A 19959-nucleotide genomic window follows, 5' to 3' on the forward strand; every position below is an offset into this window, starting at 1 on the left:
TCACATGAGCAAAGGACTTCCTAGTCGTGATTACAGAAAATGCTTTATGAAAATATTAACAATCTAGAATGGACAGGAGTTAAAGAGCAAATGTCATATGGTCAGCTAGTTTTCAGTGGAGTAATCACAAAGGCAGTGAAAATGGCCTGTTGAATTAAAGCTAAAGTGGCAAACTACAGTCTTACTCATAATAGCCTTATCCATTCTCTGTCATCTTTTTAATAAACCACTCCAACTACATCATGTGTTGTGTTTTGTTTTTTTCTTAGTTTTGCATTCCACTTTATGCTATAATAGCAGGCACAGGGAGACATTTTGGTGTCCAGGGAGTATCTCCAAACCTTGGGCATTGCCCTCACCAGCCTTCCAGCTGCCCTTGCTTCTTGCCTTCTCCGCTCTGTCTTCCCAGGTGGCAGCTGCAACAACTGGGATTTACCATATTTCCTTCCAATAGCTCTGGCTATTCTTGAATTCTGCTTTCACCCATGTTCGGCATAAACTAGCACTGCTGTCAAAAAGCAAATCATCCCTTGTCCCTCATCTTCCTTTCCCAGCCATTCTGCCCTGGCTCCACAGTATCCCTTCCTCTCTGCTGGCAAAATGTCTGTGTGCCTATGTGTTGAGCCAGCCAGGGGGAACCCTTCCGGATTATCACCACATTTCTTTTTAAATGGACAGGTTAATATTAACCTGATTGGTTTTCCAACATCCATGAGTCCTGATCAGGTGCAGAAATGCATGTGCTGGCACAAAGGAGAGTGTGGCACAAAAGCAGGAACACAACAGTTCTGGACACACCATTGCTTCTGTTGGTGGCACTGCTGGTTTAAAACATCCATGAAACTATGGCTTTGGTTTGACAGAAATCAGGATGTAGCCTATTATGTTTTCCTCTTTAACTTGATTTTTGATGTATGGTTCACATCTTGCTGTATATTATACTAATCCAGCTGTGCTATAATAATGGTACTTTTACCCTCTCATCAGGCAGTGATTTTGAATTAAAAAGCCTATTCTAGGGATGGTTTCTAAAGTACAACACATACCACCTCATGAATGTGGTAACTGATATGTCGACATTCCAGAGTGCTAAATAGGTGAGGATGTTGGCTTTCAGAAACAATCTCTTGCCAGATAATACTTCATTATCTGACAGACCATCTGGTTTCCAGTCCGTCAATACTATATTAATATCGTCAGCTCTCTATGCTTGATTATTGCCCAACATTTCTATTGCTTTGTAAATAACGGAACTCAAAAAAAAAAAAAAAAAAAGAAAGAAAAGAAAAACAAGAAAGAAAAGGCTTCCAGAGACTGAGCAAGACAAATCACCACTTGCTCATGTACTTGCCATTGTCATTTTTGGATAATGGCCAAACAATGGATTTTTCTCCATGTGACTCATGAATTCAGAGTACCCCATTGTTATCAGGAGAAAGATCACCAAATTTTAATTGCACAACATATATAAACACAGCTGGCCTAGTGACTCATTTAGTAATGCAATTTGTTACTCCCCAAAACTCTGTTTCAGGTGTGACCTCAGGACTCTTTCGATTCCAGTTGTTGAAGTCTGTGAGATTTACAGTGTTTTACTCCTAGACTACTGTGAACATTTAAAGGAGTCTTTCTTTTCTGGGATTTCAGAAAGAATGTTTGAGTTGTAGATGAGAAGCTATATCTATTGGATATCCTTTAGGAGGCTGTTGAGAGCACTCTGTTTTAAGAATGACTAATCAGAAGAATGTACAGTTCATAATTACATAAGTAATAACAGTTGATCTCTTTACAGTAAAATATACATTCCTCCAGTTGGAGGAATGTCACTGTGGGAATGTCATGACATTACCATACAAGATCATGAAGAACAATATTAGCTGCATTTTTAAAATAAAGATACATATTAAAATATGAAAAAACCCCAGTGGTTTAGTGTAGTTAGTAATGGAATTAAATTTTTATAAATACTGGATTTGCTTCTAAATGAAATACTTCTACTATGAGCCAGGAAGCTGGTGAATACTCAGCTCTTATTTGTTATCAACTCTGAGGATTTACCTTTTCTTTACAACTCTCCTTTCCACAGGAATAAGCAATGAGCTTGTTCGCTGCCCCAAGCACACATTCTCTGTGTCTCTCTTATTTTTTCGGTAGTCTTCACTTAAAATTTTTTTTATCCCTCAGTAACTGATACAGTCACCCCTGGCAATACATAGTCTGTGTTAAATATCTGACTCAAAATCTAGATGCCTAAGGAAGTCATACAGCTAAATAAATAAAACTCAGAACAAAATATTTTTGAAAAAAGTTTGCGGTTAGCTTCCAGTGAAAAATGCATAAATAATCAATTAAGGAAATGTTCAATGTTTCCTATACTCTTTTTTCCTCCATTAATTAAATGCTTTTCCTGTAAGTAGTCAAGATATTGATGATCATGCTCTTATCAGGTGTGTCTGAAGTAACTTTTCCAATAATTAAAAACAAATATAAATATAAGCAAGTTAGAGTAAAAGAAAGACCAAACTGTTCCAAAAAGTAATTACAACTAGATCGGATCCATCACAAATGTCTGTTTTAAATTTAATTGTTCTCCATAAGTCAGGTCAAATATGAAAAAAAAACAGGAAACAAAAATTAAGTAGAACAACTTTTTTTTTATCCTAGTCTACTATATGGGGCCTACGAGACTCCAAAACAGATGCCTCCAAGCCTGACTTCAGTGAAGTCTGCGGTACTGACTGTTTCTCTGTTTCAGAATAATAAATTATTAGGTTAGTAGTTTTACAGACATATATTATGTATCTCAGCAAAGATATAGCAACAGATGCAGTTCCGATGAAATCAGGTCAAGCTGTACAGCAGTGGAACATGCCTGTTGTGCTGCGCAAGAGCCAGCATGGCCGAAAGAGATGCTAATGGGAGAACTAAAGCCCCATAAGTATAATTCTAAAACCATGCCAGGCTGCACACATGTGCAAAATAGGTAGAGATGCTGCTGCCCTGCCTTAGCAACATCTATAAAAACTTGGCAAGAGGCACTGCTCTCCTGCTGTCAGTGCTCTCCCTGCACCACAGATCTGCTTTTACAGCATGCTTCCTTTCCCAGCAAACCCAGAAATTTCTATTTGGGGGCTGTAAATGCTTCCCATTATGCTGCAGTCCAAACTGCCAGTTCCTGCAGTCCCACAATGTCATTTTCCAGGGCTCTCCTCTCTCAACTCTTGCTACTCTGGGGCACCCCATTCAGCACCCCAGATGTCAGCACTTACAGACTCGATGCAGTACGCTGTGCTACAAACTTCACATGCTTCGTTATTCGGTCACAGGGAACCTGAGTCCAAAATTGGAAATTCTAACAGGAGACTATATCTTAATACGCTGTAGCCTCTCAAAGCAGAAGGCCTATGGCAAGACATCCTGCCTGCTTTCTGATCACAACACCTGCTCTGTACAGCTTTGGGTAGACATGCTTAGTTACACGCTTGAGATTTTATAATAACCAACCTCCCATGGAAGGTTGGTGACATTATAGAGAGAAGTGAGGGCTGAATGTCTAGTTCAGGATGCTGTAACTGCTGAAGGTGGCATAACCCCAGGCACATGATGTGCTGCTATTACTGAGTGAGAAGCAGGCTGATGAAACTGCCCAGACTCAAGCTAACTGACAGCTGTTTCACATACGCAGAGAGGAACTAGGTTTCATGAACAGAGATGGTTCTGCAAAGAATAAGCTTCCCAGCATGGAGTACTGCAAGATTCAGATTCACTCTGCAGAGCAGCCACTTGACTTCAACTACAGAACCTTTAATATCTCAACTCTTATTGCTGCCTAAGTGGCCTAGTGGGGAGCATTTTCCTCCATTTGTGATTCATTGTTCACAGCTACCCCTCAGAAACAGACACCTACTTCTCTTATAGTCAGGAAGATAAATACCTGTTATTTTGCAGGGGAAATGGTAGGAGGAATTGGTTACCTCTCTTAACCAGAAAGTCAGGTTCATTTGCCCTCTCCCACATCTGCAAGAGTGCAAGAGCTGGTGGGTTTTTTTTTAATAAGTTCATTGTCATAAAGAGTTTAGGGAAAAGAAGTAGAAGCCGTGACTCATCCAGATGCTATCACTGAGTCACAGGCCACACTCTCTTAATTAGTACAACCCGAAGTACACAGTTGAAACAGAAACATAAATGAATATTCCCACCTCTACTCTCTCTCCTCTGTTACTACTAAAAGAAGCTGTAAAATGGTGGTTAGACCACACAACAGCAAGTGGGAGCCAAGGGTCTGTATTCCTGTGAAATGTAAAGGTGGAGTAGGAATTTCCAGTTCCTGGGCATGCCCTTTAAGCCATCGTATAAAGGCAAATATCTTTTGGAGGCTATTATTTACCAAAAACAAGGTAGCAGACACAAACATATATTATAAGGAGCCGAACCATATATATGTGGAAATGTCTAGAAGTGGATTGAGCCTACCAGATGTCTCCACCTGGCAACTACATGGGCTTCCTTACAATAAAAATTTTAGATTTAGGTGATAATGTCTTTTTCTGGGTATGGCTTTTAAAAGTATAAAATCCAGACTTTTCGGTATGGTCCAGAAAGAGTAGTTTAACTTGGGTTAATTTTGATTTTCAAAGTTGAAAGAAAAATAATCACAAGTTGAAAAAAGAGTAGCTTGTTCATGGAACAATGCATCAGTTTTCATGACACTGTAACTATTGGTACCGATTTTCTAGTTTAAGAAAAAAGTATCTGTGCAGGACTAGTTTTATAAGTAGCTTTATTCATAAGCAGTTCGTACTGTGGCTGCTCTTGTTGCACTTTTCAGATCCTGGGGCCCTTTCTGTACTCTGGACTGCAGCACTTTGCCCTTTGTCCCAGGGTCTGTCCTGGTAGGACTTTCTGCAGACATGTGGGCATGGACAGTGGTGTTCTGGCCACACCTTCCTCCCTGGACCAGTTTGGCCAGCTTTATCATCTAAATATCCACCCTGCAGGATGATCTCTTGTCGACTGCTAAACAAACGTTGTAGTTGGCTCCAATGAGAAAGCAGATTTTGTCCCATAAGTTTAAGGATTATTTCAAAGTTCCTCTACACAAATAAGTGCTTTATTTTTCTCACTAAATGACCATCAGGTACACATATGAAGTCAGCAGCAAACCCTGAGTGCTAACAGAATTCTTAGTTCAGTTGTTTTTCAGTGATGGGCAAGCAGAGTCATTGACATATTTCTGTTATAGTTACACATATATAAGTCCTCAATAATTAACTATTTCTTCTGAGAGATTTTCTATTCACAAGTGTTTATAAGGTGGTCTCAAAAGAGTCACAGAATCAGAAGCTTTGGTCATGCATCAGTAAAGACAGGAAATGTAGACATCCAAGGCCAGCTAGAATGTTATCAGGTATCCCCACGTTTCACCATTGCTATCTGCAACATTTTCTGTGACAAGGAAAACTTTTTCTAAGATTAGGAACAAGGTCCTTCACAAATGAAAATAATTTCATTTTTTAAAAAAAAAAATGTTTAAGAAAAATAGTATAATAGGTGATGACTAGCCTATATATTTCAGGCAGTGTTTACACAATTTTATCTGAATTAAAATTTTATACATTTCCCGTGATTTGTAGAAATGCCTGTTAGACACCTGTTGGCACACTACATGCATATTATTTATACAACAGAATTATAGGTGTCTAAATTCTGCTTTCCATGCTGAATATCTTAAAACCTGGGGCGACTGTAAAATTAAGAAGTGTGTAATTTAATATGCTGTCTTAAACACAAGTTTATGTAATATGTCAGAAAAGACTTTTAGAAAGGTAGGGCAGAAGAATTTTGTAAATAATCTGCAATTTTGCAGGTCACTAATGAATGTAGTGTACTGTTTATATAGAGCCTATGGCAGTGCAGACTATAATAACCACACAGGACGGAAGCAAATTTACTTGCTGTGCTCTGGAAGGCAAATAAGCTTAATTTTCAATGAAATTACTCACCTGGCACAAGAGGAATCAAGGAAGGTACTAAGGAGTAGGTAAGCAACAGCAGTTTATACTAGTCAAAGATCCTGTTTTTCCTTTTTGGAAAATTAGGGTTTTAAAACATTTGTATAATCTAAGCAATAAGAATGAAGATCCGCACACTTTGAGTAGTTTGCATTTAAATTTGCTCTTTTCCTCTACTGAAAAACAAATACTATTGCTTACATAAACCAAAAAGAATACATTCCAGTTTTCAGAGTGTCTTATGTTGTAGTCTTTTACATCTACATTTTGAATTTTTTTTTATTCTTCCCCTTCTGTCTTTGTGTTATCCTCTAGTAGGGAACTCTTTGCTTCTCTTTTTGCTTCTCTAACTATCACAGTTCTCCAGACCCTTTCTGTGTCACATATCTGCTAAGAACGTATTTCGTATAGGTGGTCTCTCAACATTAACACACCAAACTTACAAGTTTCAGTGTATTTCTCCTGATTGACTTTTTTTTTTTTTTTTTTTTTTTCCCCAACATGTATACTCATTTTCCTTTTCATATCTGATTTAGGTCATCTCACTTGTAGCACTTGTAGCACAAAGGAGAGCACTAACATGGGTAGGTGTAAATCTTTATATAATATTACCACTACCTTGAGTATGAAAATTAGGGTTATATAGCAATTACAGTTTGAACTTGAGTGGATTCATTATCATTTAAAAATAAGTATTAACATTTAAGCAGCACATATTACCACCTATATTATGGTAAAATGATAGTCTGTCTTCCAGAAGCAGGATATCTATTATGTCATTTGAAATTGTATAGGCCTGATACAAAGGCTTTAGCCATTAGAGTACTTTCCATTGACTTCAGAAGGATGTGAATCAGGCCCTTAAAGTAGCAACTCATTTAGTACTGACTGCTAAATTTATAGCACTTCTTTATTTTCTCTAAGCATAACAGCATCCATTCATCACATTGCAGTAACAAAGCCGTAACCCGATATATGACAAATATTACAAGCTTAATGGCTGATGTCCATTACTGATGGGACCTGCTCACCATTTAGAAAAGATTGGCACTGAAGGATTACTGAGCAAACATAGCACCTGAAAAAACTTGCATGCAGGAGTCTGTCATCAGGTGTGTGATCGAGGGCATTATCCAAGAACGCTGGCTCTTATCTTCGCTTGGAAACTGCTGCAGTTGCTAACAATTCTCAACAAAGAGCTTCCGTCATGGAAGGCTGATACAGAGCCAGACTGGTGATGTTTTACCTTCCCAGGGCTTCATTCCTTTTTATGGATCACCTGAGACCAAGCAGCACACCAGTCTTTAACAGCTTAAATAGCAGGACAACCTAGCAAACTGATGACAATCAAGGGAAAGCCAATCCTTTTTGGTAGAAAGACAAAATTCCAAGCATTCCCTCACGGTAACTTAGAAAGACCTACTTCTAAAACTGCGTTTTCACAGACAGGATGCTGAGGAAAACTTTCTTGCCACTGATTCCTAGTACTTTGCAATGACAGTTAACGCTGTCTATATTAAACTACTCATTAGTCAATTTTTCACCTTTTAGACCACAACAAGTGTTATCAGGAATACATTAAATACCTTTGCCTTTTCCCCTTTATGTAACACTGGATAAAATTACTGTTATAACATTTTAGAGAAAGTCTATGAAAATTGCTATTTGTACAAAACCATACTGTTGTTTTTCTTGTAACATTACAGTTTTGAAAAATTATTAACTATTTGCAATTATTAACATGAGCTATTGAAATACTGATGGAGACATTTTATCTTTCTTCTAATTGTGACAATAATTCATTTACATAGGTGTTTTTAAAACATAACTGAAAGTTTTGGCTTATCTTTTAAACACTTGCCAAAGAAAACCTAAATAATTTTGATAGATTTTTAAATTAAATTACCCATTTATTAAGCTGAAAAAAATGAGATTAAATACTTTAATATGTTGTGACCAAATAAACATATGAAAATCTGAATAATATGCAAGTATACTATTTTGTGTTTTCAAAGGTAGAGACATATTATGTGAGAACAGATTAAAATAAAGGCTCAAATATTCATTAGTTAGTGCTTTACCTTTATCCACAACATGGATTCTTCTATATCACAGTGGCAATCAAAAGAATATTACCTGTATTCTAAATGGTAATTCATATTAGAGATAGACTATATTTCCAAATAAAAGTGGTGTGAAAAATGAGCTCTTAAGATATCTAAGACATTTTTGATATTAGGAAATATTTCATACAGAAAACTACTTTAATTTATATTTTTATTTAAAGAAATAAGTGGAATATTTGTTACAAAATGGGGTTTTGCAAATAAAAGAAGGTAACATTGATCAAAACTTGAGTTTTGTGAAGTCAGGATATGAAATGATTTTATGTGAGATTCAAATAATTGAAAACTGAGTTTTATTAAGAAATGTTTTAAGAGTAAGTAATCTGAATCCCTACCTAGGTTGGAAGGCACCAGGAGTGTAGAAATATTTGTCCCTGCCATGGAGTTCATGTGCTACAAAGCACAATGAATATATGTATTGCATTTGGCTATCAAATTCCTATGATGCAGAGGCGTTCACTTATTATGAAAAATTCCATTTATTGGTTTAAAATAAACTATTAAAAAATCATGTTGTACTTGAGACACCCAGTGCATGACAGTCAGCTACAAAACAGCAGATATGCAAGTTCAGGCAAAGCCAAAATACTCAAAAATACACAAACACTGAAGGCGAGCTGGAAAAAAAAACAAAAAAGCATGGGAATTGATCTACTATTCACAACTGGAGCCAATACTGCAGTTAGAGTTACTGCCCCATATGCTACACAAAAGCTCCAGAAATCTACTATGAAGTGCCTACTGGCTTACCGTGAGACAAGCTTTCTACGCTAGATAGACAGAACGCAGCGGTATGGTTTATCTGTGCTTATACACATGCATTCCTGCAAGAAGATGCAGCATGTTATACACGTGCTACATTGATGAAGAAATTTTTATAATTAAATAAATTTATTGCATTCAAATTAGTATTGTAATTTATGCGGTAAAGAAGCACTGCAGACTGTAAGTACAATTGCATAAACAAAGAATGTAAAAGCTAGAAAAACAACCTCCTATGTATTTAAGTTTATTTACTTTGAAGAGGTAAATAGCGTAACAGGCAAAGTAAACTATTTATTTTTCACAATTTGATTCTCAGAGTCATATGGGATGCAGTATGCCCTGAAATGTGTGTTAGCATTACACAGAAATACACTCTTCTAAAATATTTCCATATTCAATGCTAATTCCTTCTTTTACCTTTTTTTAATTTAAGATGCATATTCCATGGAAAATCTACAGAATTGTCAAACAGTCATAGCTATTTATATTGCCTTTTTATTTTGAGTGGGTGCATTGCTTTAGACGAATAGTTTCTTCTCCCTGGTCAAGCATAGATATTCTCAACATCTAGTTAACTAAATTTCTTTCAGAATGTGAAGCATGATATACAAGAAGACTTCAACTCTGGTAAAGAATGCTGTGAACAGAACAGCAGTTGGTAGGGGTGTTAGAGATGAGAATCAGCATACACAGCAGTTACTGCTGCAACAGCGGTTCTAGGAATCTACAAAAAGAACCCTGTCAGGGAAAGATTCTTTCTAACAAAGATGCATTTTAGAAGTTTATCCTATAATACTGTTAATCTTCCAACCTTACAAAGTAAATCAAAGTAATTTATTAGAAAAAGAAAAGATAATATCTATATTTTCAGAGTATGGCGTAATACAAATTTGTTAATAAATGTTTTATAGGTAGCGTATAAATAATCTACCCTGAAAACATGAAAATCAGGAGTACTGAAAAAAATTATACCCATTATAATAGGTAGATGTAATCTTATTACATCTTATAATTTAAAGTCAAAATAATGAGCAAATAATATAACGTGAAGCTGAATTATTCAAAAATTTTTATCACTGAATGCAATACTTTGTTTGCATAAGATTTCCATCTGCATCTTTTAGAGATTAAAGTATTTTAGGGATTCAAACAAAGCAGAACTATATCTAAATAGACAACTGAGGACTATACCAATTCAAAGGAGTGGCATCCAAGAGACAAAGCTGTATTTTTAGATGTGACCACTGAAAAAAATGAAATTAGATAAGGTAAAGACAGATTAGAGAGAGGTATAATAGTGTCATAATAAATAAATAAATATGAAATTAAGAAACATGTTAAAGGTATGTTGACTCATTAGGTAGGCCAAGAAATGAAAAATTTAATAAGGATTCTTTTTCTCTAGCCTCCTTCAAATTACCTTTTATAACCTTCTATTTTAAAAAGAAGACTTTTGACCTAAACCACTGTTGGTCATTTTCACATGCATGCTTCCTACAACTTAAATAAAAATGCTTTACTTTGCATTTTACACTGTCTGTCAGGTATTTCCTGTGAACATCCCATCTAAAATCTCTTGGTTCTAATAACTAATGTCTGTAAAGAAAATCCTGGCAAAACCGTAGTTCTAAGCTTCATGAGCAGCCATTTTAAACAGAAAGCTGGTTTCGTTGTGTTGACAATCACATTTTAAGCTGATTCCTTCCAGATGAAAAGATGCTTTTTCAAACAACGTAATAAAAGTGTAAAGTCAGCTGTTCCAAGGACATAAAAGTGATTTATCTGTTCTCTGGTCACAGATTTTTTCCTTTGATACAGTGGAATTTTTCTTTTAAAGAAAAGGTTAACAATTAATGGTTACTAGAACCCCAAATTATGGAGAATTTGCCTTTTAAAGAACTACAACACATAGGTGCAATTAATTTTGCATCTTGTGATGCATCCACTATTGTATTTATGAAATGTTAAATGTTAATGGCTAGATTTACATAGCACATTAATTGTTAATTCTGAGAGCTGACTATTGACAATGCCTTGATCGGATTTCAGAGCTATTACCTTTGATAAGAAAGAGGTTTCAGATAGATTTCAGATTCTTTTATCTGCCTGCAGCTGGGCATGACAGCCTTGCACCGGCTCCAATTTGAGAGATCCCCCACCCCTCTGTCAGGGCTAGAATAATTTTTCCCCGTTTTAAATACAGATTTCAATCCTGGAGACTATGATGGCATTACATATAAATATATATATACCATTTCAGGACAAGCAAATTGTATAGGGACAGATCCCCAAAAAGCAGCATGACCTAAAAGTGTGACTTAAGCCTTATTTACCCACTTAATGCTAAATCAGTAATTAATGAAATCCTTGTTCAGGGGATATGCTGTGACTTAATCTGGAGGAGTCTTGGTTCCTGACCCCAAAGCTTCTCACTAGCTGAAAGTTTTCTTACAGCCCTGGCTGAGCCACGGGAACCCTGGAGAAGTACGGCACACCGTGTGTGAGCTCTTCCTGGCTTTTTAACTCTAGATGGCTCTCGGCTCAGGAGCTCGGCTGCCCTGGAGCTCCCCACCGCTCCACACCAGGGGGATGCCCCTGAAGGCACGGGAGGATTCAGGGCTCAGTTGCGGCACCGTGTCAATGCCCAAAGCGGGGCAAATGGTGCTGGGCAGAAATGTCCCCACCAAGGCTCCAGGTGCAAACCACTGCTTGGAGCACCAGGGAATGTTACTGTCACTGCTGAGAAACCCTGCAGCTGCTCACGCTGAACCAGTTACTGAAGAGGGAGAAATTCATGGCCACTACCCTGGGCTACCAAATTACAAAGATGGGTTCTCCACATTCAGAGAACACAAACACATTCAGAGAATCTGATCATATAGCATAGTATGATATTTTCCATAGAGTAGACTAAAAATAGGTTTTTTAGAAGCATAATTTTTACATCGATCCGTTTAAATAAAAAGTTCGAAATGAACAGGAACCTAATTTGTTAAAATTATAAATATTCTTGAATGTTAAAATTGTAAGAACTAAAAGTTCTGCTGACCTTTTGTTAACTAGAACAGATAGATAAATATTGATTTTAAAACATTCCTGTAGGTATCTTCTTTGTACTGTAAGTATAAGCATCTTCAAATGCAGTTATCTGATTCCAAACTGAGGCCTGTAGGAGGCATTTGTCATATGAGTAGAAAATAGAGACACTTGAGGAATCCCAAATTCAAGATTCAAATAATCTGATTCTGAAAATATTTTAAACTTAAAAAAAAAATAACTTGGGCCTTTAAAAATTACAGAATGGGCATCCAAATGCTGCACTTACTTACACTGGTGCAACCTCACTGAATTTCAGAGAGCTACACACATAAAACTGGGAATAGAAGCTTTTCACATTCCAGAGCCGTTTCTTATGTTTTCAAGTGTTATCATATGAAGATGAGGGTAGGGAATGTCCAGTCAGGAACAGAGAATTCTTGCTGAAGGGATGATGAGAATCTTGTGAGAGTAACATCGCTGTAAATACTGCTGACTATCTGGAGACAGCACAGTCCGCTGAACAGGGCACCCGCCTTGCAGTCAGGATACCCAGCTTCAGACTTAAAATTTCCATTGCCTCCACATATGCTCTCAGACAAACCACCTCACAAAATGGATTGCCAAATAAGTCCTCAGACTCCTTCTCAATTAGGAACCTATATTAAAGAATGCAATTTTATGTTCAACGCACATGTTCCTCAGAGCTGTGATATTAACATGTTACCATGGGGCAAACAAATGACGTGGTATCCGGCTGTTCCATGAGAATCGCCTCTGTACATGTCCAGATCTGATTGACTCCCTGGCATGTTACAGCTCAGTATCCCTATCTGTACAGCTGAGACAATGATACTTCCTTCTTCCATAAAGTGTTTTGAGACCTAGAGGTTAAAAGAACAAGTATCATCTTGGTTTCATGACTGAGCAGTGTTCTAAAAGCATCTGGTTGGGATTACTGTCCAAACTTCACTGGATTTGGTTAATTTTTATCTACTTAGAGACTGAAAATGCATTAATATTTTGCATGCATACTCATATTTACATACATTTTAAAACATAATGAGGCAACTAAAATTCCTGAGATTTCTGCCGTCTTTGCTGGGAAAGGAAATAAAATTGAATAACCAAACGTGAATGTAAATTTACAAAAGAAAGCAGAACACACATCGCCCTCATATAGATACAGAAAATACGTCTCTTTTCTGGACATATTGATCTAAAACTCTGTGAGCATAATATAAACCACAATGTTAAAGTAAAACTATCAGGAAAATTCTGTAAGTTAAATTTTCTGCCTTCCTCTTCTTTAATCTTGAAAGCAGTCTCAATGATGATTTTACTCAAGGTTGTACCATTATTTTAATTTTAGGACTCAACACCATTCAAAGTAAGAACACAAAGTCCAAACAAACTATAGACAACCAAATGAAACTCAAAACAGTATGCCTAGGTATTGCATGTAGGTCTATGTAGAGTAAGATATGGGATAAAGTGAGAGTAAGTGGCACCAAGAACAGTTACAAGGATTACTCTGTATGTCATAGATTATGAAAAAGGAACTCTTGTTAATTACCTAGAAAAAATTCTAAAATTCTTTTACGGTGGGGCACCTAGAGGCTAAAGTCTATGTCAAGGCATATTTTTTATTTTCACAGCAGATCTGTGAGCCTCATTCCCCACAGGGCCACGTGAATCCTGTCTTCCAAACTGCACAGGCATGAGGGCACTTGCAGAGGATTGTTGTGGTTTGCTTGCACAAGAGTTGTAAGAGCCAAGTCTCAACCATCATAAAAAATGGCAAAGCAAATGGAATCACTCACTTCCAAAAGTAAATGGACAGATTAAACATTTGATAATTTTAATTATGTACTATGAGAACTTGCCATATCCCTACCTAGGTTTTGTAAGTTCATGCTCCCTGAAAACATACAAATACTAGCTTTTCTAACACCGAGTATTTCTTCTTTAAAGATATGTAAAGCAAGCACAACAGTTCAAAAATTCAGCTCCAAGACTTCAGTTTTTATCCACAAAACCCAGTAGATTTTACACAGGTTCACAGTTTATGCCAATACACCGTCCTTCACAATTTCAGTTACAGTTCTCAATTCAGCAAGGTGTTAGAAAGCTTATTTGATGCTTTACATTTCAGATTATATTATTTCACACAGGAGTGTAATAATTATTTCTGATACTCTAAATCACAGGCTTTTAGTGAAGTCTGCAATAGACACAACAGTATAGCAGGAAGATGCCAATGCAGCATAATGTGACACAGAATAATTCTACAATGCGTGGGATAGAGAGAAAAAAATAGCAATATACTGTGAACTACGGGGATACATCAGGGTAGATACAGACAGACATTTTGGTACCATAGTGCCCTTTCTTGCATCTTCAGTCTCAGTTTAACAAGGCTTGTACAAGTATTATGAAGTCATAAATGTGAGGCAGGCTAGTAGAACTGGAAAAGAGATGGATGTACCTATTTCTGAAATACAAGTGCCAGCAGACCTTTCTCAGTGTTTAGGTGGAAGTTTCTGTTCCTGTAGTGGGGGTAGAAAAGATGCCTGTACATTAATCTGCAAGATCACAATCTCTGGAACTGGCAATGCAGGTGGATCTCTACTAAGCAACAAAATTCTTGAAAGTAACAAGCAAGCATGGGTCCAAGTTCACTTCTGCTCCTCCTGATAGGAAGTGCTGACAACAAACCAAAGAGCAGGGTAGATAGCTGTGGGGAGAAATAACATCTTAATCTACCACTTCTGCTTGCCTCAAAGCACTTAAAGCAGATCTTAAAGTCTGGTCTTTCGATACCACAAAAATGTATGCCTCCAGTATGTGGAAATGAATCTCTGCTTCATAACTGCTCGCTGGGAAAAGGGATTTTTGGCGTGACTGACCATGTCACACTTCCCTGGTTGGCAATTTCACTGAAGGATTCATGAGCAGGGTAGCCAAGTATTTGTATCTTGTATAACACTTATTTGGCAGCCTTTTGCTAGGTCTCCTCAGCCCAGCTGGAAGAGCACACATCCAGCTGGGCCCCAGGAACGGGCAGTGATGATTGCTGGTGAGTGCCAAAGGCTGGCATTTGTCTGCAGTGCTGGCAATCCTGCAAGTCTCCTTCACTGACCTGCTGGCATTTAGAAGCAGCAGCGTATCATCTGCAGCCAGCTAGGAGAGCCAGGCCTCAAGAGTGCTGCCGTAGTCTCTCAAGCACTTGTTACCATGGCAGAGAGCCGATGGATAGAGGCAGGACAAAGGAGAGTGCTAGCAAATTCCTTAACTGAGGAACTATTACTGATGTCATGTAAACCAGGAACCTTCCAGCTTCTGCATGTTTGATGACAACTCTGCACTCATCCAGCTCCTGCTCAGTCTTGGCTGTTCTCCGACCTACTCCACCCATAGCTGACAAGTTTTGTGCAGCTTTATAACCTAATCCCACTACTGTATGAATCAGGGTGTTGCTTATTAAAAATAAGCTGTGTGGTCATACAGAGAATTATAGGTAAAAGAAAGCAGTAAGGTGGTGCTGAGAACGAGACAGGAATGATATAAAGCTTTTGGACTGTGTAAACATGGAGATATCTGCTCCTTCCCAAACCAAATTCAACACAAATAATCAAATAACAGTACAAGTAATGAAGTCTCAAATAGTAAATGATGATTGTGTTTTGCACTTTCCCAGGACCATCTAGTTCAAATAAAGGCTAACAGCACTTTAACTTATTTAAGTGTAGAGTTATAAAACTAGAAACCAGGACACTACTACCCTTTCTATTTCAGGTAAGTTAACCAACGAATGAGAAAGCAACAGGTTTCTTGATAGAGTGCCTACCAAAAAAAGCCAAGTGTAACCCAAAACACATACTGTTAAAATTATGAGCCCATGAAAACTCAAGTTTATAAGAACAAAGTTGTTTACAGACTCAAAATAACAGCATCCATCATTTTAATGCTGTAACTCCAAATTAAGACAGTGCAGATGGGTATAATTTTCCATTCTTAATACGAGACACAAAACCATGTGTCTTTAATATAAATGCAATGTATACATTCAGCCAGACCGTTGGTTTATTCTTACATTTCATATTCAAACCTAAGCCATTATAAAAGAAAAAGTGAGTGAACACAAATGTAGTAAAGAAGATAACGATACAAAAATCAGTCATTTATTATAATCTAAACTCTTATTTGTAGGATATAAAAAGAATGAAAATTTTTCTCTGTTAATGGTTTCAGTTAATCCTGTATCCAAGCATTTTCCCCAATAAACATTGGATTATTTTTATGTTGGCTATAAAGCTGTCGCTCCTCAATAAACAGATAAGCTCCTGGTGGGTTTACCTCTGCTGTCAAAGATCTGTCAATTCATGCATCATCTCATAAGCAAAACCAGAGCAGCTCGGATGCCCGGCTCCCAGAGAATCCAGCTGAGCAGAGGTTGCTTACCACCTGAGAGGATCTGTGCCGTGCAATCAACAGCGACTGGACGGTCCCAACAGAAGTTCACAGGAGCCCTGAAGTTAATACTCCTACCTCCCTTTAATAGAAAGCTATGTGACCTTTAATGCTCTGCTCGACTGAGCCTTCCTTCAGTGAGTCTCCATTAAATTTTATGTATTGTGGCTCCCATTTTCTTGTAAGACAAGAAAAGAGTTCAAGGGATGGACCCTTCTTTGAGGAATTTAATTCCCTGTGGAGAAAATTTATTTCTATCTAAAGAGTTGCTCAAAGTTTGGGGGAAGAGAGCTTTTGTACTGGTTAATTTTCAGTGAGAGGCATTGCAGCAAACGAAACATTTGCTTATGTACTCATAAAAATAAGTAGTTGTTAGGCTGATTCTGCATACTTAACCTCAACATAACAAGGACAAAAAATTAAAGGTATTAGGAAGTGTCTTGTCTGAACTGAGCTCTGACATTCTAACTCACCGTAGTTGCTACTACTGAAAACATTAGTGCAAATGAACATAAACACTATTCCCAAATGTAAACACTTTTAGAAGCAAGCCATTAGTAACATTTCTTTTCCCATGTTCCTTTATTTAAATAATTCGTTTTGTAGTCAATGTAATATCACATATGCCCGTAGGGAATTCTGAGTGCTGGAGAGAGACACCTAGACTCCTTATAGTCAATGTACACTGAATTGGATATTTCAGATAATCAGTCTAAAAATGCCACACATCAACAGGGGTATTTCATATTGTCAATAAGAAACAAATATAGGGCGTGAATGAGTTTCTTATACCTTCTCTCTGATTTACACACCTGAATCTGAACACCTCATAAATTGTTTTTGTTTGCTTATTATCTAAATGTGAAGATGTTTCTTGGTGCTTTTTTGTGGTCGCCCAAGAAAGGAGTTATGAGGATTCAAGGTTTACATTAGCTAAAATACTTCACAATCGCCTCGCTCACCTCCCACTCAGGTGTCATAATCACCAAGCTCCAGAACCTGGACAACTTGTGGAGATGAGAATGCAAGAGTCCTGGAGTCAAACAGGTACTTCAGGATTAGTTGATTACTTTAAAAAAAAAAATTTTTTTAGCCAAAATTTAAGCTTATATTGTATCTGAGATTCTTCATTTATTTTTCCTAGTGCTTACTACTGCTGTTTAAATGTCACCTTCTGCCTCTGTCTAATTTCCTGGAAAAAATAGGTATTGCAAGAGGCAAGTATTAATAAAACTCTGTATTAGCTCTAACCTGATGGAAACTTAATGCAATCCACTGCTAAATTGTGATTTAAATCTATAATAACTTAATGTAATCATCTTATTTTCCTGTTTACAGCGTCATACCTTGATATAAATAGAAAAAGAAAAATACTCTAGTGTGGTTCCAGTATTGAGGTAGAAGCATTCTTCAGAAAAAACAACCAACCAAACAACAGTCTTAATCTCGCCTTTCTGAAGTTCATTCACAGATGACTGCTGTGCTCAGCCCCTTCATCATTTCTCCACAGTGAACCAGTTAATGTGTTTTAGGCAGCACACTGTCTGAACACTGGGAAAATAATGATGGAGTCAAATCCATAGCATAAGTGATAGCTATGTCTCTGAGAAGCATTTGAAAAGCACAACACACAAAGAAATGGAAACGCAGGGTATTTTTTTCCTTATCCCCCTCGCCCACATAGTAAGAGAACTATATATTTTATGATAAACTGAAGTTTGCAGTGTCCTGCTATTATTTTATACATGTGGGTTGTACAAATATCCAGTTATACAATATAACCAGATAGGACCCTAAAATCAACTAACTTGGAAGTTGTCTCTTGGTTTAGACTCATTCTTAATTTTACATTTTGTGACTAGTTCAACAAAATAAAAACACCAGTGAGTAGAGTTTTCATGCTCAGTGACCTAAATATTGAAAGTACTTGTGTATTTAAAAATAGATTGAGATTATGGTAAATATTAACACTTTTCTATTGCAAAACCACAATTTTCTTTTGAGAAGCAACAAAATTTAACACATGCTCAGAAAACCCCAGAAGCCACAAATCATCATTTTTGTGAAATCTTTTTAGCCTTTAAGCTTTTTAATGCCTTGTAGTGATAAAGCACAGCATCAGTCTTTCATCAAAAATAAGTTTACCACTGATAAAGGCAAACGTGACAACTTCCTCTTTCAACACCTTAACAAAACACCTCTACATCTCCCTACTTTAGCAATTCAAACCATTCAGTTCTATATGTATGTATGTATGTAATGTAGCTTAGCTAAACATCACTGCAAGAAACAAAACTGGTCTAGTTCTTAATTTTCACTGTTTGTCTCACCTGTGTTTTTCCAGTGCAACTTGTGCACACATGTGTTATCTATGCATCTATATATAACAGTTCCATTCTGGTGAATATACAGAAAAAAATGGGTTGCTATTGTATTTACAACGTCCTTATGGAAAGTCTGCCAGCTACTCAAGACTAGGGTTTACTAATTAGTTACCTCGATTAAAGGCTAGCTCCCAAGGAGCTCCTGTGGATAACAGGCTCAACTTCAAGCATATGATCAGTCTCATTACATTCACTGGCTGTAACTGGACTGCTCATAAAATAAAACGTGTACTAAATACCTTTGTGGATCAGAGCCCAAGTCCCTTAGAGGAGCTCAGGCTTGGACCTTCTGAATCCAGTATGATTCCAGTGGCTAAGGACCACAAATCCTTTTCCATATTCTGCAAAACTGAAGAGCTGTGGAATTTTGCTCACACAGCTCCTGGAAGCATTGTCTGCCACAACTAACCGGGAATGACAGTTTATCAGAGCTTGGAAACAAGTACATCACTGAACCGGTAAAGGTTCGTACAGAGCTAGTTCAGAAAACCAGGACAAGAAGATGTAAAAGCTCAGATACCGTATCACGCTGATGTGGCCATCCTGCTCCCAGCACTCATGCAGTGCTTGCCCAGTGTCTCTACACAGATGTGCATTCTGATCTTTAAACATATCTTGGTACTGTGAGTGCAAGTAATACTAAAACTTTGCAAATCGTGCTCATTATGTACGACTATGTTTGCCAAATTCTGGCCATTGCAAAAAAGGGTAGAATATAAAGAGGATCTAATGTCTGGAAAATGGGTGATTAAAAAAGGTCACATAAAATTGACAATTTTAAAAACATATACTCTTACCCTTCACGTTGGAAAATAGTCCTAAAACAGTCCCCCAGGCTCTTGTAACCAGTCGGATCAGTTTTCCCTCTTTGAATTTGGAACCTAAAAAAAATACAATTTACATCACAGCATGAGAAGTCAGGGATTTTAAGTCACTTTTAACTTTCCAATTATTATATAAAATGAGTTTTAAAGGGTTTTTAATGTATCTGATTCATTATTATATACTGTTCCTGATATAATTATTAACACTCTTTTCATAGAAGCTGTTAAACTAAGGAAAAATAGAGCTTTAGTAGCAACTTTTTTGTAGTTTATGGAACTCACAGTATAGCTATCACCTTTGACTTTTACACCTCTTTCTAGTTGTTTGAAAAATAAGCTG

General features: G+C 37.1%; 1 protein-coding gene across 3 annotated transcripts in view; it reads right to left on the reverse strand.

Annotated features, from left to right (window-relative positions):
- The window catches only part of SLC25A21 (solute carrier family 25 member 21), a 257043-nt gene that overhangs the window by 47111 nt on the left and 189973 nt on the right, over window positions 1-19959 (reverse strand). For all 3 annotated transcript variants that reach the window (XM_065839421.2, XM_071809406.1, XM_071809405.1), the window contains one exon: window positions 19593-19676. In XM_065839421.2, the coding sequence (XP_065695493.1) occupies window positions 19593-19676 (84 nt within the window). The remainder of the gene's footprint in view (window positions 1-19592; window positions 19677-19959) is intronic.

The sequence above is a fragment of the Patagioenas fasciata genome, chromosome 5, assembly GCF_037038585.1.
Source record: "Patagioenas fasciata isolate bPatFas1 chromosome 5, bPatFas1.hap1, whole genome shotgun sequence".
NCBI lineage: Eukaryota > Metazoa > Chordata > Aves > Columbiformes > Columbidae > Patagioenas > Patagioenas fasciata.